This window comes from Abramis brama (assembly GCF_963993115.1).
Source record: "Abramis brama genome assembly, chromosome: 1".
NCBI lineage: Eukaryota > Metazoa > Chordata > Actinopteri > Cypriniformes > Leuciscidae > Abramis > Abramis brama.
This window is the reverse complement of record NC_139963.1, coordinates 41660997-41677383: the sequence shown is the minus strand read 5'-3', so window position 1 is coordinate 41677383 and position 16387 is coordinate 41660997. Positions and strand designations below refer to the sequence as shown.

General features: G+C 36.1%; 1 protein-coding gene across 1 annotated transcript in view; it reads left to right on the top strand.

Annotated features, from left to right (window-relative positions):
• Window positions 1–2283: 2283 nt before the first annotated feature.
• The window catches only part of LOC311084254 (uncharacterized protein), a 32291-nt gene continuing 18187 nt past the window's right edge, over window positions 2284–16387 (top strand). Inside the window, exons 1-6 of the mRNA XM_084116173.1 lie at window positions 2284–2406; window positions 4070–4123; window positions 4683–4934; window positions 5274–5870; window positions 6010–6173; window positions 6353–6573. Coding sequence (XP_083972299.1) covers window positions 4102–4123; window positions 4683–4934; window positions 5274–5870; window positions 6010–6173; window positions 6353–6573 — 1256 coding nt within the window. The 5' untranslated portion in view covers window positions 2284–2406; window positions 4070–4101. The remainder of the gene's footprint in view (window positions 2407–4069; window positions 4124–4682; window positions 4935–5273; window positions 5871–6009; window positions 6174–6352; window positions 6574–16387) is intronic.

Genomic DNA, 16387 nt, shown 5'->3' with positions numbered 1-16387 from the left:
TGGCCCGATTGCAAATGAGATTATACTTAACACAGAAATTTTCATATGATATAATTTCACTATTACTATCAATTAAATGGGACACTGACCAAATACCTTTCTCCATCCAGTTCTTGTCAAACAGTGATTTGTTCCTAACCGTAATATATCTATTATTCCATAACGGTATATTGTGTGGTGTAAAATTATGATTATATAAAATCTTCCAGTATAACAAAACCTGTTGATGAAATTTGGATAATTTAATTGGCAGAAGTTGAATGGTGAAATCACAACTTAGTAAAAATTCTATTCCTCCTTCTTAAACAATTCTCTGGGAATATGAAACCAAAAATTATTGTGATTTAAAAAGGATTTAAACCAGTAAATGTTCAGGGTCCCAAGAATCAAAATCAATGGCTTGTAAACCTCCGTCTTTATAATCTTTTGTCATCTCTACCCTTCTAATGTAATGTGTTTTCTTCCTCCATATGTAACCAAAGTTAAGTTAACCTGATTTATTTTTTTAATGGCTCTATTTGAAATAGCTATTGTGTATGCAGGATAGATTAATCTCGAAATGCTTTCCATCTTAGTCAAAAATACTCTACCTAATAAGCTTATATATATCATATCACGCCATGATATCGTAAGATACAAGGTAATGGAGCCTTTTATACATTTTCGTGTTTCTTTAGAAATAAATAATGCAAATGGAGTCTTTAAACGCCTCAGATGTAAAGTTATTCGCTGTCAAAGTGACACCAAAATGAATGGGAGTCAATGGGATGCTAACTAGTGATGGGCGGATCGATCCTGAAGTATCGATACTTCGATACTGACGTGGTATCAAAAAGGATCGATCCTCACATAAAAATATCGATTTTTTTTTACCAGTAATTTTTTATTAATTTAGCACGCAATTCAGTGCCTAAAATAAGCTTCTAAGTGGAAAAATAAGCGAATGTTAGCGGATAATTGTGTAGGATAGAACTTTTTCTCCTAGTCATCTGGATACAAGACGAAACCAATCAATCACAGAGAGCGTTCGATGCTGGTGCTTCGCTGAGCTCACAGGCCCAGTGCGTTTGGGAAACGAAGCCTTGCTTAGATGACAGAGAAACAATCGGGAGTTATTTCGCAATAAACAAACCAAAAGTGTACATAACGGTTCAAAATGTTGACGTCAGTTAGATTTTAATGAAATTAATATTTTTATTCAACAAGGTTCGATGCATTAAATTGATCAAAAGTGACAGTCAAGGGTTTTACACTGTTAAAAAAAAATCTACTTCATATAAATGCTGTTCTTTCAACTTTGTTCATCAAATAATTCTGCATAAAATGTATCATGGTTTTCACAAAAATATGAAACTGTTTTCAACATTGATAATAATAAGAAATGTTTCCTGAGCAGCAAATCAGCATATTAAAATTAATTATCATCATGACTGGAGTAATGATGCCGAAAATTCAGCTTTGATCACATGAATAAATTAGTTTACTTTGGCATAGAAAACAGATAGCCTATGTTAAATTGTAATATTACAGTTTTTACTGTATTTTTTGATCAAATAAATGCAGAAGAGAATTAAAAATCTTACAGACCCCAAACTTTTGAACAGTAGGCTAGTACTAGTAGGCTAATACTATAATTAGGGTAGTTTTGTAAAAGTCACTGACTAATTACAGGCGAGTTGAGAGCACAAATCACAAAATATGTAGGCCTAGTAGTCATGAAAACATTTTCAGATTTATCATATTAATGATGCATTCACCTCATAAATCATGACACACTGCTCTAGCACAGGAAAGTGCATACAAGTTAAAGTGCATGCTTTTAAAATTAAAAAGTATTGGTATCGGTATCGATATCGGCGATACTGGCCCTGTATTTACTTGGTATCGGATCGGTACCAAAATTTGCAGTATCGCCCATCACTAATGCTAACAGCAGGTGATGGTCTGCTAATCAATGGCGGCGCCCGGGGAAGCTCAATGTTTTATGAAACATTGCCACCCTGAGGAGAAGCAGAGCCCGTCTACGGACATTCTCTGGGAGAAGGGTCTGGCTGCAGACTGTGGGCGACTGGAGGATCACATTCTCTGGCATCACTCCCAAACACAGGAAACACGTCACTTCCACTTAAAAAAATGCGCGGGATTTTTACATTCCACATTTACTTCGCCGTGGGGAAACATCAGCGATTTTCTCCCCTTCTATCCTGCACGCGGCAACTCTCTCCGATCGGTTACATCCAGCCGCAGCCGATGTCGAACACACCTATTCAAACCAGGGGAAGTAAAAGCTCACTGTGATTTTGTTCTGGTCGCTTTTAACGAATCGTCAGGAAAAGGTCCGGTTCAAAAGAACAGCTCGTTCGCAATTCTAAGCATCAAACACGTAAGTTACTGTTTAAGTTTCAGGTGAGGAAAAAAGTTTAATAAGATTGCTTAAAATGTCTTTTTAGTATTTAACGGCGTGTAGTTGTTTTATATTTGCTGATGGACACAAGCCATCCTCCTGGTGTTTGTGTAGGCTTATTCCTTGTATTAAAATGTTCAGTAACTTATTTGTATTTATTTATTTTGATGCAAGGGAAGTAACGTTAGCTCACTTCAGAGCCAATGGGTGGAGCTCCACGTCCAGCTTACTCTCTCTGGACATCTCTGGGGCTTGTACCATGATGGTAGTTGAACAAACTCAGGGTTACAGAATTAGTTTTGAGTTGACAAAAACAAACCAGTCCAACCAGGCTTTGTTGGCACCATGATGTGGATCATCGACTTTCTCTGTCAACTCAGGCTTTGACCCTGAGCTTAGGTGTGACATCAGCAGCGAACAGCCAATCACAGGCTGAGAAAGAGAGAAACTGAGATTCATTTCTCGCGCGAGAAGCAGCGCGATTCACTTCTCTCTTCTGCAGAATATTAAAATATTAAGAATTTAAACAAATTAAAACAAAGGACAACTAAAAGAAAAAGTCTTGCTATAGGTTATCAGTGCAAGTAAAAGTTGTGAAGTTATACAGTTGATAAAGGTATAGAGAGAATTGAACATTTAAGCTCACATGTAGTCATTTTATAGTTTTATCTATATTGATTCTAAAGCGTATTTATATTACCTTTATATATTTATTAATTTACTAAAATTGTACATGTGATCAATTAAGTGTATAGTAATTACATAATATCTAAATCATACAAAATTATTGTTCTAAATAAGCATTACTAAAAGCCAGACGATTTTGTCTTTAAAAATCATTTGCTGTGTAGTGACCTTTAATTTAGAGTAGAAACAGGTGGAGTGACTTTATTGCATCAGACATGTCACTTTGCTCACAGCTGATTGGTCCAATTTCAGTTGGGGATCTCTTACCTGGAGCATAACCTGCCCTGGACCAGGTTAGCCGTGGAGCCTAAGTTACTATAAGCGATGAACACTGCTAAAAACCAAACCACTTTCATGGTGCCTAAAACTCAGGGTTTGTGCAAACTAAACTTAAACATACCTGGCTAGCCACCTAAACCGGCTTCATGGTATAGGCCCCAAAGTGTAGCTAGATATGATTTAGGTTGAGCCCCACCCCTTAGATCCACAGAGGTGGAGCTTGACTATGGTTCTGCTGTGAGCACCACCCACTTGATTAAATGAGCGTTTAAACACCAGAAGGAAAGAAACTCACTTGTCTGAATTTTTACTGATTTTAGGCAGAACGTTTCATTTTAGTAGTTATGTATATCTCAGTATAGATTTTGTTTAGAAAGTTGAGGGGAAAAAAACAAAGACCAATTGTAACTGGTTAACATATTATTATACTTATAATTATGTTTAATAATAATAATAATAATTATTATTATTTATTATTATGAATACTTAATATTATAATTTATAATTTAGGCTAGTTTTGCCTGTCAGTAATTGTCACGCGTTTAGCGAGTTGCATAACGTGTTCATGAGTTCATGCATGAGGTTTGAATATTGACAATCACATGGGATTGTATTTACATTAATTGTATTTAGACTTGCTGGATATTCTTCTAATCAACATGTTTCTTCTGTCTTCGTTGCTTTCATCTTTTTGATTAGGTTTTCAAGACTTGCAGTTTTTCAGCCACTGAATGAAAACAATGGATCAGCTGCGTAAGTTTAAAATTACACTCCAACTCATGTCCACCACAGGCTAGCAATTAAAAATGTAGTTCATACAAAACATTCTGCATTAGCTCATAATGATGCATAAACTGATCTTCAACTAATGTCATTTTTTTATGTCATTTCAACACATACTGTACAATGCAAAACTATGGAAGCTTATTTATGCCACAGAATACAAAAGTAAAAAAAGGAAATGGTGACTTTTTATCTCAGAATTCTGAGGGGGAAAAAGCCAGATATAAACTCACAATTCTGACTTTTTTTTTTACAATTACGATTAGTTTTTATCTCACGATTGTAACTTTATATCTCGCTATTTTGAGTTTATATTTCACAATTCTGATTGTGAGATATAAACTCGCAAGTTACCTCCTTTTTTATTTTTTAGACAGAACTGAGCTTCCAATCAAAACTCCACTGGCTTAAATGCACAGTCAACACGACTCTTAAACTGGAAAAACTCCTTGAATGGATGTTTCCTCTCTGCAGTATTACTCAGTGCATATTGGGAAATATTTTGGTTTAACTGTCATTTGTTTTTCAGATGCTCAATTTGTGGACTGTCACAGAGCAGATCTCATCCAGAGGGTTACTGCTGTGATGCCCATTGCTGATGGACTGATCGCTGATAAAATAATTCACCCTGAAACATACTCAAAGATTCGGGCAGCTGCTACAAATATGGAAAAAATGAGAGAGCTCCTGATGGCTCTAAACTATGACAAAGCAAAATCTGTTTTTTACAATTTGCTTGAAACAAATGACCCTTTCCTGGTTAAAGATCTTGAACAAAAAGGTGAGAGAGATTAGGAAATACTAAACATTTAACAAGGCAACAATACCAAACACATACAAGGCAAAACCCCAACTGGCCATGGCACAGATTCTAACTCTGAATGGATATTTATTCTCATGTTAAATATGCTTTTGCTACTTCTTGGATTAAATTGTGAGTTTGCATAATAATAATTCCATAGTCAACAAGTGCTACATTATGCTGTTGTGCAATTGAGATATACAACTTTAAAAGTAAAGAAATGTTTTGTAAATAATCCTTGGAAAAACATTTGGAACATGAATGACCCTCTTGGTCTTCTATATCAAATATTTTCTTATATCATTTATATTTTTGTAGGAGTTCAACAAGGGATTCCAAGGTCTTTGGCACAGCACGGGAAAAAGCACTCGAAAAGTGAACCTCTCCCTAAATGTGCCAAAACTGAGGAAAAACTAATCCCCAGGAGGAACAAATCCTCCAAAAGACATGATACAAAACTAGAGGAGCTGTTAAAAGAGACTGACTTTGAAAAAGTAGGGAATCTCAAATTTAATAAAGCTGAGAAGTACATGATTAGCCCTGAAGGAAGCGGCACACAAGTATATATTGGCTTGAGTGAAGATGGCATTGAGGTGGCCATTAAACTAATAACAAAGAACCCAAAGAACAACAAACACATTGAAAATGAACTGAACCATTTGCAAGATCTGAAGCTTGAGAGCCCGTATATCGTCAGGTATGTGACCTTTGCAGAGGATAAAGATTTTTACTATCTTGCAAGCCGGCTTTGTGAATACGATCTAGAGGACTACATGGACGATCTTCGTCTCCAGGAGCAAAAGGACAAAGACAACACTTTGAGGAAAATAGTGAAGGAGATGCTTCTTGGCCTTCAAGTTCTTCATCGCGCTGGAGTGATACATCGTGACATAAAGCCTAGAAATGTTTTGATAGGTACAAATATATTTTTTTTAAATCTCAGAATAATACAAATGATTCTATACAAGGTTTGGAACGACATGAAGGAGAGTAAATAATGTTAGAATTTAACTTCAATTCAACGTATTCAAAACTAACATATTTCTATTATTAGACGAAGACAAAAGGGCAAGGCTGGCTGACTTTGGTATCAGTCGTAAACTGGAGGAGGGAACAACCACAGTGTATACTGTTAGAGCTGGTACACGAGGCTGGGAGGCAACAGAGACCCTGAATCAGACCGAAAAGGGCCGTTACAAAAGGAGCTCAGACATCCAGGTTTGTGAAATACAATGAATCAACTGCAGTCATGCTAACATGAGACCATCTAGCTAAGAGGATTTGATTATCAGTTCAGTTAATAGAAATCTTGATTTCTTGCACTTTTCCAACTCTAATCATGTCCAGTACTGTGCAGTTTTCCCTGTTAACTGACAAATGATCCCCATTTATTGTAGGTGGCGGGAATGTTGACCTATTACATCCTCTCTGATGGGAAACATCCTTTTGGAAATGGCATAGACTGTGAGGTGAACATTTTTAAAGGGGAATATACTCTTGACGATGTCCGAGACAAAAAAGCAACGGATCTCGTAGAATGGATGATCAACAAAGACCCAGAAAAGAGACCAACTGTCGACAAGGTGTTAGATCACCCTTATTTCTGGGATGATAAAAGGTAAATTGTAATTAATTTTTGATGCTCAGGAAAAAATATGTTAAGAAAAACTTCTGCTGCTTATTCTTGCTTTTCACTACTGAAAGTGGCAGTTAAATTACACTGTAAGGTGTTTTTTAACTATTATACTTATGGTAATGATTTATCTTCTGCCTAGTCTTTCACTGCATTCTTTTACTCTTTTACTTCTTTCTCCCCTTATGCGTTTATTTCCAGTATTAAAGTTGCTGTTTCTGCCTGATACTCTGACAAAAGTTGCTCTTCACTGACTGGCAGGATCTTGTTTCTAGACTTTGGCTCTTCATTATCTTGGCATCTATCTTTCTGCATCAGTTCTTGAGACGTCTCTACAGTGTGCTGCTTTGCTGCCTGTTAGTAAGAGTACATTGCTATATCATCATATTAATAAGAGTAAAACTGTGTCAGGGAAATCTTCCATTGATAAATTCCCTGACTAGCCCTGATATATGCACCAGCTTTTTTCTCTGAAAGTAGAATTAGATCAATGTGTAGAATTGATGTGGACTCACACTTACTGTTTGCCTTCACAACAATGTTTTTCCTTCAGGATAAAGGAGGTCCTTCACAATCTGGGTAATAAAGAGGATGTCCAGGATTACAAGAACTATGAAAGCAATAAAGAGCTTTATGACACTGTACAGAAATACACAGAAGGAAAATCCTTTTCTGATTGGCAGTCAAATGTGAGTAAAGACTTCTTCAGCAAACGTAAGAGATGTGTTTTCCTCTCCTTGCCAAAGGGTGTGTTTGGACCATTAACAGCAGCTTCTCAACTAGCAGGTAGCGACTTCAAATTGGGTTGTAGCTCTGTTCTGATTGGACAGAGCTGAAAAACAATGCTAAATAAATAGTACAATGTAACTAACCATTAAATCAAGTATATTTAGGATAGTAAAAAAAACACCAGGCTTATCAACTTTTAAAGGGAGAGGAAACACTTCCCAATTCTTTTGTTGTTTGTCAAAAGATAACTTACAAATTCATTAATTATGCCCTCATAAATCATGCAACAAACTGAGCAAGGCAAAGGAAAATACAAACCAGACCACATTCATAGATCGGCATGAAACTGAAGTTGCGATAGTCTTTTCTTTATATTTATTGTGTAGGTCTATATACAAGTATAAAACGGATTCTTAAACAAGGAAAAATGTAGGACGGGACTTGATTTTGTCCATGGGGACATAAACACAAACATAAATATTGAATATTGTTATAATTTCCCACTTCTATAGATTTACATATCTCAACTATGTCTCTGGCATTTGTATTAACAATTTGAGAAGACTGCAAAGGATTGGATGGTTGGTTAGATGGTTGTGGTTTGCTATTGGTGGGTCTCATGTGAGTGACGGGTTAATCCGTCCTCACAGTAAACGCATCATTAGAGAAGAGAAGAGATGGGGGAAGAGGAAGGGGAAGTTATTTTGATTAAAGATTGGGGGGCACATGAATGTAAAAAAATAATATGGATAATGGATAAATCATTTTTAATAAATACTGCAATATTCACTATAACATATTAAATGATTATAAAAACAGTGTTGTATCGTCTGGATGTTTGCTGTCATTGTTTCCTTGATTTCTTGATGTAAGACTCCAGCTTTGTATTTGCAGGCTCCTAACACATGGACAAAAATTGGCAAAGGTCTTCCCAATGACTTACTTGGCCTATTACGGTATTTGCGCAATGCACTGGGACATCAGTAAGTACAAAAATAGGGAGGGGGGGATTTTACAGGTTACAGGTTTAACAAAGACAACCTAAGTAGTTTCTGCATACATTTTTACAGTGTTTTACAGAAGGTTCTGTAAATTAAATTTGTATTTATTATTGGATATTATTTATTGTATATGCTATATTGTAAGATTTAACTGTTCTAGTTTGTTTCCAATAGGGAAAAACTCTTCTATGCAGAGAAGATGATTGATGAGTTCCCAGATTTCCTCATCAGTTTACACCGGTTGGCTACTGACATGGGCTGGGAATATTGAAGAGACTGAGAAATGTGATGCAGACAACTATAGCCACTTCCACTGCTTTGCACTTAATGTTGAATAATGATGTTTTTATGAATAGCCATCGCCCAAATCTAAACTCCACAATATTGGTTTCAGCTCAAGGCTGTTGATGGTGGGTTCGAGGCCTGCGTATCTTTGCTATCATGTTTTTGACTAATGTCAATATTGACATTTTTTACTTGCTGTTTATATGTATCGAATCAGTAATGTAATGATTTTAATACATGCTTTGCTTCCTTTTCCATATGAATGTCATTCATGTATTGTGAAATGGTTTGTACAAGCAGCAGTCTATAGTCGCATCCCAATTCAGAGGCTGTATCATTCGAAGGCCGATTGCGTCACAGGGGCTGATGAAGGTTGTCCCAATTCGAAGGCTCATTTAAAATTATTCCCATGAAACGAAGGATACAACCGATGGATCCTTCGCAGCCTTGCCTACCCCAGAATTCATTGCGCACCAGTTTTTGAGAGAAATTGCCGAATTACACTTGCGTAAGTATTGAGTTTCAGCTTACTCAAATATAAAAAAATATAAAACTTATATAAAGCTGTTCAAATGTTGGCATGTCTTACTAAGATGCCATTGTAGTTTTACTCTTTATTATATACAGAAATGGACCATGATAAAAACATTTAGACAGGTTGTGAAGCTCGTTTTGTTTTCAGACAGTTTAATATAACTTAAAAAAAAAAAAAGTCTAGTACAAATGTTACTGTCACTCATCAACGGCAGCTGTCACAGTTGATAGACAAGAACAATCCTCCGTATAGGCTAGAGAAGACCGTCCCATTTAACAACTCTCGGTCTGACCTTTGCAGCCTTCGAATTACTGGAATGCAGCCTCTGAATTGGGACACAGCCAATGACCTTCTGAAGATCATTACAAACACCTGTAATTCATTCAAGTTTTTAAATTGTGTTTTTGTACATTTCATGTAGCCTTATGTTCTTATGGCATTTATAGTGTGGTTGTGTTTCTTTGTATTTTTCTAATTAAAAAGTTTTTTGTTGTTGTTGTTGTTAAAAATATTAAAACTTCCTCCTGTGCTTAGTTGGGATGACCTCATCAGTGTTTTGATGAGGAAAGTTCGCGTCAGGAAGTAACCATAGCAAGGTTGCTTGTGCTTGAGAAAATAAATATCGTCATAATTTCAGACTTCTATCCTTAAATGTGTAAAAGCATCACCAAGGTAACGTTTCAACAGACCAAATATAACCCCAAAAGCGCGAGTCTTTCCACAGCAATATAACGGACGGGTAAAATATCACTGTATACTGTAGGCTACAGCCTATCTGTATTATGTAATTTATGTTGCTTTAATCAAAAATGTTCATTAACTTAAGCATTACGTGATATTATTTCAAAGTGATTTCCGTCATTTTGACAGATTATAAATTGAATTTTCCTGTGAAAACCTGGAAAGAGACGTGAGGATTTGAGGAGACGATAGCTGTGTCCCAATGTGAAGGCTGCATCCTTCGAAGGCCGCAGACTTCAAGGATGCAGCCTATGAGTCCTTCGAAGGACGCACCATGTAGCCTTCCTAGGATTTCCTAATTGCGCAACCAGGTGTTCCCGATCTAATCACCGCTCCTGGCGCCTAGCAACGGTGCGAGAGGACAGCTGCCATCCTGATATTTCATTTGATATAACAGATCAAACGGCTATGGAGCCAGAATTGGTTATTGTCATTTTTATGTTCTATATTTTACTGGAGGACATGGCGAGGATGTTTCAGCCCCGTCGCTGCCAGGTCATGTATTTTCGGTTTAGTCCTGTTTGAATATAATTTAATATAAAAAAAAGTCCAGTATTTCTCCCGCTGGTCATCGGCAGCTGTCACAGTTGCCAGGCGACAAGAACAATCCTCCGAAGGCAAGACCGGTCCGAGCGCTTCAGGTGCGCCCTTTGATATGGGACGCAGCTGTTGTTAGTAACAATTTGTTAATATTGTGACAATAGGCCTACATTTTGTTACTTCCCAGGGAACGTTCCCAGAACATTCACTAACGTTCTTTAAAAGTTGTGTACATGTTAGTACAAAACGTTATTAAAATAATGTTTTTGAAACATTCATATAACGTTATTAACATTCTTGTAACATTGAGAGAAAACGTTCTTAGAACAACGTTCTTGGAACGTCTTTATGACGTTATTTGTGATTGCTGAACGTTCTCATAACGTTGATAGAAAACGTTCTTAGGGACTGTTCGTTTTTTATTTAAGGTGCCACCGGAGGAGTTTTGAGATCTGTTCTCAAAAAAGACATGACCCTCCCTTCGCCAGCAATAATTTTTTTTATGACCCTCCAAAATGATTGTGAAAAAAGGCATGACCCTCCCCGATAATTTATTGATTAGCCTTCGGTGGTTTGCGCTTGGCAAAGATGTTCAGATAGCCATTGTTTTTTTTTGTTTTTTTCATTTTTCAGCCATTCTCATCTTAGGGCTCTAACGATAGACCAAACCTACGATTCGGTTCGTATCACGATTTTTGATTTTAGATTTGAAAAAATCATGTTTTCGGTGCTGATGCGGTGTGACTCTTTCAATATTTTGCCACCTATAAAATTAAAAGATTTTTTGTGTCACGTCACATGTGTATTTCACTCATATTAAATATAAAAGGCATGTGTAGACTGATTTTTAGCGCAATTTTCCACCGGACAAAATTGCGATTTAACTCATGATTTCTGGTCTGTGCGTACCAATCTTGCACTTCTATCTACTCCTCAACCAGACCACCTAGAGACTTCGGGATTTCGGCATTATGTTAAGGAAGGTCTAATCTTGGGAACGCACAAAAAAAATCCAGGAAAAGATTTACTCTCTTAGTGTTGTGATCCCATGACGTGAGAAAATTGCGCTAAAACACTCACCGAGTTTTTATTACTTGTTTTCTAATGTCTTGACTCCTTTCTTAAGGGAGTATGGATATATTAACAGATGTTTCAAAATATTGGTATTAAATGCATTTTATGAGAATTTATATTTCAAGTTTTGACTGCAAATGTCACGTCCATAACACTGGAATCGAATTTATCCTCAACTAGTTTTTGTGGTGTAGGTCTACGTATTTTATTATGTTAACTTAAATAATACTAGTAATTTAAAGATGTGGTAGCCCTACATCTTACATATCGTGGGGTGGGAGATATTGACAAAAATGAATATCTCGATATATTTTTCCAATATCTCGATATCGATATTCAGGCGATATTTTTGCCATCCTTCAAATAAATGTGTGCAAACTGGCAAAGAAGGTCCAGTTGGTCTTATGACTTGCTGCATTTGACCTATTATTATAGGCTTTAGAAAAAAAAAAACAATAAAGGAGCTAACTAAACAGAATCTGAGGTAGCCCCTACTTTTTCCACTTACAAAAAAAAAAAAAAAAACGGAACTAGGCACTTCTTGCAACAGTGATTATTAAATCAAACAACATTGTTGATGATAAATTAAAAGTAAAAAAAAAATTTTTCAAAATGCTATAAATCCAACCATTTTTTTCCCAAAACGCTATAAATCCATAATTTTTCCCAAAAATTGATGGTTTGTCTTTTAAAAAAAGTATTTTGTCTTTTATTTTTCGTGTTTGCATTTTATGAGGAAAAAACAATATTACTGACAATTCTCCATTATGGACGCGAGCGCTCTGAAAGCGGCACTAAAAGACTTTCAAACTTTCACAGAGACCTCAAAACAGAAAGCACAAAGCCTTTCTTTAAAACGAATTTCGTTTTGTATTAATTGTATCTTAATTTTAATATTTTTTTCATTAACCAATTTCCATTTAATACATAAAAAGTAAATAGGCTAGCAATCACAACAAAAGGTGCTTGAACTGGAGATTATATCATCATGAACCGAACCGTAGCCTACTCGCCTCACAGGCCTAAAAAATGTGAAATATATTTACAGAAAGCTGGTTCTAAACATAACCATCCAAAACAAAATAAAACTAGCTTAATAAATGTGCATTTCTCCGGTGCGTTCACTAGCCTACTGCGAAGATCGCGAGTCAATAGCCTATCGTCGACTTCATCTTTGAGGCCGACACAGAAATGAATAAACAATTAAAATGTCTTATTGCAATATTTTACATATTCATAATCATTACTTTTGCTGGTTCTTTGAGGCAGCTTTTTAGGTTTATGGCGTTTTGGAAAAGAGCTCTTCACCGTTTCACCAAGGCACAGCGGCCCTTCAGCACATAAGAACAAAAAGAGAAAAAGCACGAACTTACTAATTACGAAACTTTGATGTGGTTGAACAGATTAAACAGTCACAAATTCTTCTGCAACTTAACCCTTCTCAGTACGAGTTATGAAGGAAGAGAACAGCATTACAGTTTTCAGCTGTCCTCCTCTGATGATTGCTGTGTTGTGACTGAAAAAGTGCGTGCAGGAGCACATGCGCAAAACGTAGGTTAGTAAATTGTCCTTTAGTAAAATGACATATGATAAAATACAAATAATTCATATATCATTTTACAAAACGGTTTTGCGCATACATGTGCTTCTGCGCGCACTATTTCGAATTTACGAATGTGCGTTTTTGACGACGCGGGACCATGGGCTGGGCCACTCGGAGGTTGCTTCCGGGAATACTGCCCTACAGTATTAAAAATCGCTACATATAATTGTTTAGAAGGTTAAAGTGTGCGTAATTTGTTTTCTCTTTAACTTCTTTCAGCTCTTTTCATGTTTGGGGGGTCGGATTGGAAAGTTCATTATTTGCTCGTGCTTTAAAGCTTTGCGGGTAAACATTTCATTGGCATTCTGTTCTGACATGATGCACTTTTTCTGAGCGTGAACTGAAGTGCGCGCGCACTGTCAAACAGCGCCAAACTGGATTTTTGTTGGGTCAGACCCATCTGAAATCGAAGGGGGGCTGATAACACAACATGGAGCTAAATGGAAAAAATAGCACCAAACAAGCCACTTTCAAATGCTGCTGTTTTCATGAATATAAAAGTTGGGTGACCCTCCCCTCAACAAAGAATAAAAAGACATGACCCTCCCCTATTTTCCTCCGGTGGCCCCTTCCATAAATACCGAACGGTCCCTTAGAACAAGGTTTTTGGAACGTCTAGGCCTATATGACGTTATTTGTGATTGATGAAAGTTCTCATAACGTTGATAGAAAACGTTCTTAGAACAAAGTTCTTGGAACGTCTTTGTGGCGAGCAGGATGAGGCCGAGGGCCGTGAGAGAGCGGCACGAGGCCGGTGGCGTGATTATTCTGATGAGCTACACCTGCGAGACGCACCGGTCTCGTATCTCTCACGGAGGAGCGGAAGCATAAAGGAGAAGCGACGACAGTGAAGAGGGAGAGAGGAACAGGCCTGAGTTTTATTTGATGTTTTGTTCCTGTTTTGTGTGGCCAGCAGTCGTCCGCGAGGGGCTGCTGGCTTATAGGCTACTTTCATTTTTGTATTGGTTTATTTATTTATTAAAATATTTTATACCATGGTCTGGGTGAATACATGATTCTGATTGGCTGCAGGGTGTCCGTTAAAAAGTGATAATGGACACCTAGGAAAGGCATCCCGTCAATTTGCCTGATGACAGTTCTAAATGATTGCGCTGGCTCAAACTCACTGATCAACTGCTGCGTCAGGTCGCTGTGGCCACGTTGCTTGGCAACGCCTGTATACGGGAGATATTAAATAGTGCGCTCAACTTAAAAAATAAAAACCCTCACGATTTTTACTCTAAAACACATTAAAGTATTATTAATTGATTAAATATTTCTTTCTTTCGTAAGTAACCATGGTATAAGCGGGTTAATCCCCTTCGAGGTGTCCATTATCAGGTATTAATGGACGACGGCGGAGGCAATTTCTAGTAAGAATTTAATTAGAGAGCTCTCTAATTGTAATTGTTACTAGTAATAATTGAATTAGAGAGCTCTCTAATTCATTGTAAAAAAAAAAAAGTTGGGTCAACTTAAAAAAATAAGGCAACTTATCGCAAGCTCTTTTTTGAGTAAACTCCACAAACGGGGACTGAAGTCCACGCAACTAAAAAAGATTACGTTAAAATCATAAGTTGCTTCAACATAAATAGTCATGTTTAGCTAATGAATAAAAGAACAAAGTATTTTTAGTTGGCTGAACACAAATGGGCCTATATTAGGCTATAGGCCTATATTGATTTATTATATATTATTTAAATAGTTTAATTAAATAAGAGACAGACCATAACACGAGTCAGATAACTTTTTTTATTTAAACAGTTTGTGTCTGATGCACAACAATGACATTATTGTAGCAAGTCTTGAATTTGTTAACTCAATGCATGGTACTTACCAATGCATGTTAAAGAACATCAGCCTGAAGGTTCAGTTCACCCAAAAATTAAAAGTCAGTCATCATTGATTCATACAGAAGCCCTGAACCGCAAGGTGAGAAAAAAAAATAAAGAAAACTTATCTCGTTATTTCGACTTAATAAGTCGTTATTTCGACATAATATCTCGTTATTTCGACTTAATAAGTCATTATTTCGACATAGTCATTATTTCGACATAGTAAGTCGTTATTTCGACATAATAAGTCGTTATTTCGACATAAATATCTCGTTTTTACGACATAATAAGTCGTTATTTCGACATAATATCTCGTTATTTCGACATAATATCTCGTTATTTCGACATAAATATCTCGTTATTTCGACATAATATCTCGTTATTTCGACATAAATATCTCGTTATTTCGACATAATATCTCGTTATTTCGACATAAATATCTCGTTATTTCGACATAATAAGGGGACATTCTAATATGCATTAAGCTACATTTAGCGTTCTTATAATGAGTTTCTATGGGAGGAAAATGCTTAACGTCAAATTAAACGCTTTGCGTTCATATTCTGGACTTATCTGATTTTTGTAGTAGCCTATACTTTATTATGATTTTAGTATCATATTGATTAATAAATGCACGCACAATTATCCGTGAACTTGATAAATGTTGCAGATATGTTTTAGGCTACTATCCACAAACAAATTGCTTTCAATTATGTGTGCAAAATTCAGAATTCAACGAATGCAGTGCAACAACAACAATAATAGTTAAATTAATATTAGTATTATTAATAATAATAATAATAATAATAGTCGCAGTAGTGCTAGGCTAAGGCAGTGCAAGCCAAGTCAAGTAAAACATAGTTTCTGATCTGGCCAATAATGACCAAGCACATGAAGCAAAATAGGCTATCTGCGATTGAGTTGTGTAAAGTTAACAAATAAACCAAATCTAATAGATAAAATATCAAGCTGGCTGAAAGAGCAATACTGACAACAAAACTAGCACAAAACTATGTGTAATTGCCAAATAAGTTTTTTTTGCCATTTGCCATTAATATGCAACGTTTTAGAAAAGTATAAATTAGTAGAATATCCAGTGTTATGAAAACAGTAGGTCAACATAACTACAATGCATTCTATAATTCCCGGTCTTATTCTGCTCTCTAGTGGCATATCGAAATGAATACAAACCTTAACATATTTACTAACAGACCAAACACAGTAAATAATCATACTAATAAAGTATATGTACAACAAAATCTGATGAGCTCAGAATATACGCGTTTAATTCCACGTTAAGCAAATTGCTGAATACACTCAAATGAGATCGACTCAGACGTCAATAAATGGACGCGCAAATTATAATCACTAATACAAAATAAAACAAAAATGTCTTTTATACACAAAAATGTCTCTATTTGTACAAATTGCTGCACATTCGTTGAATTCTGAATTT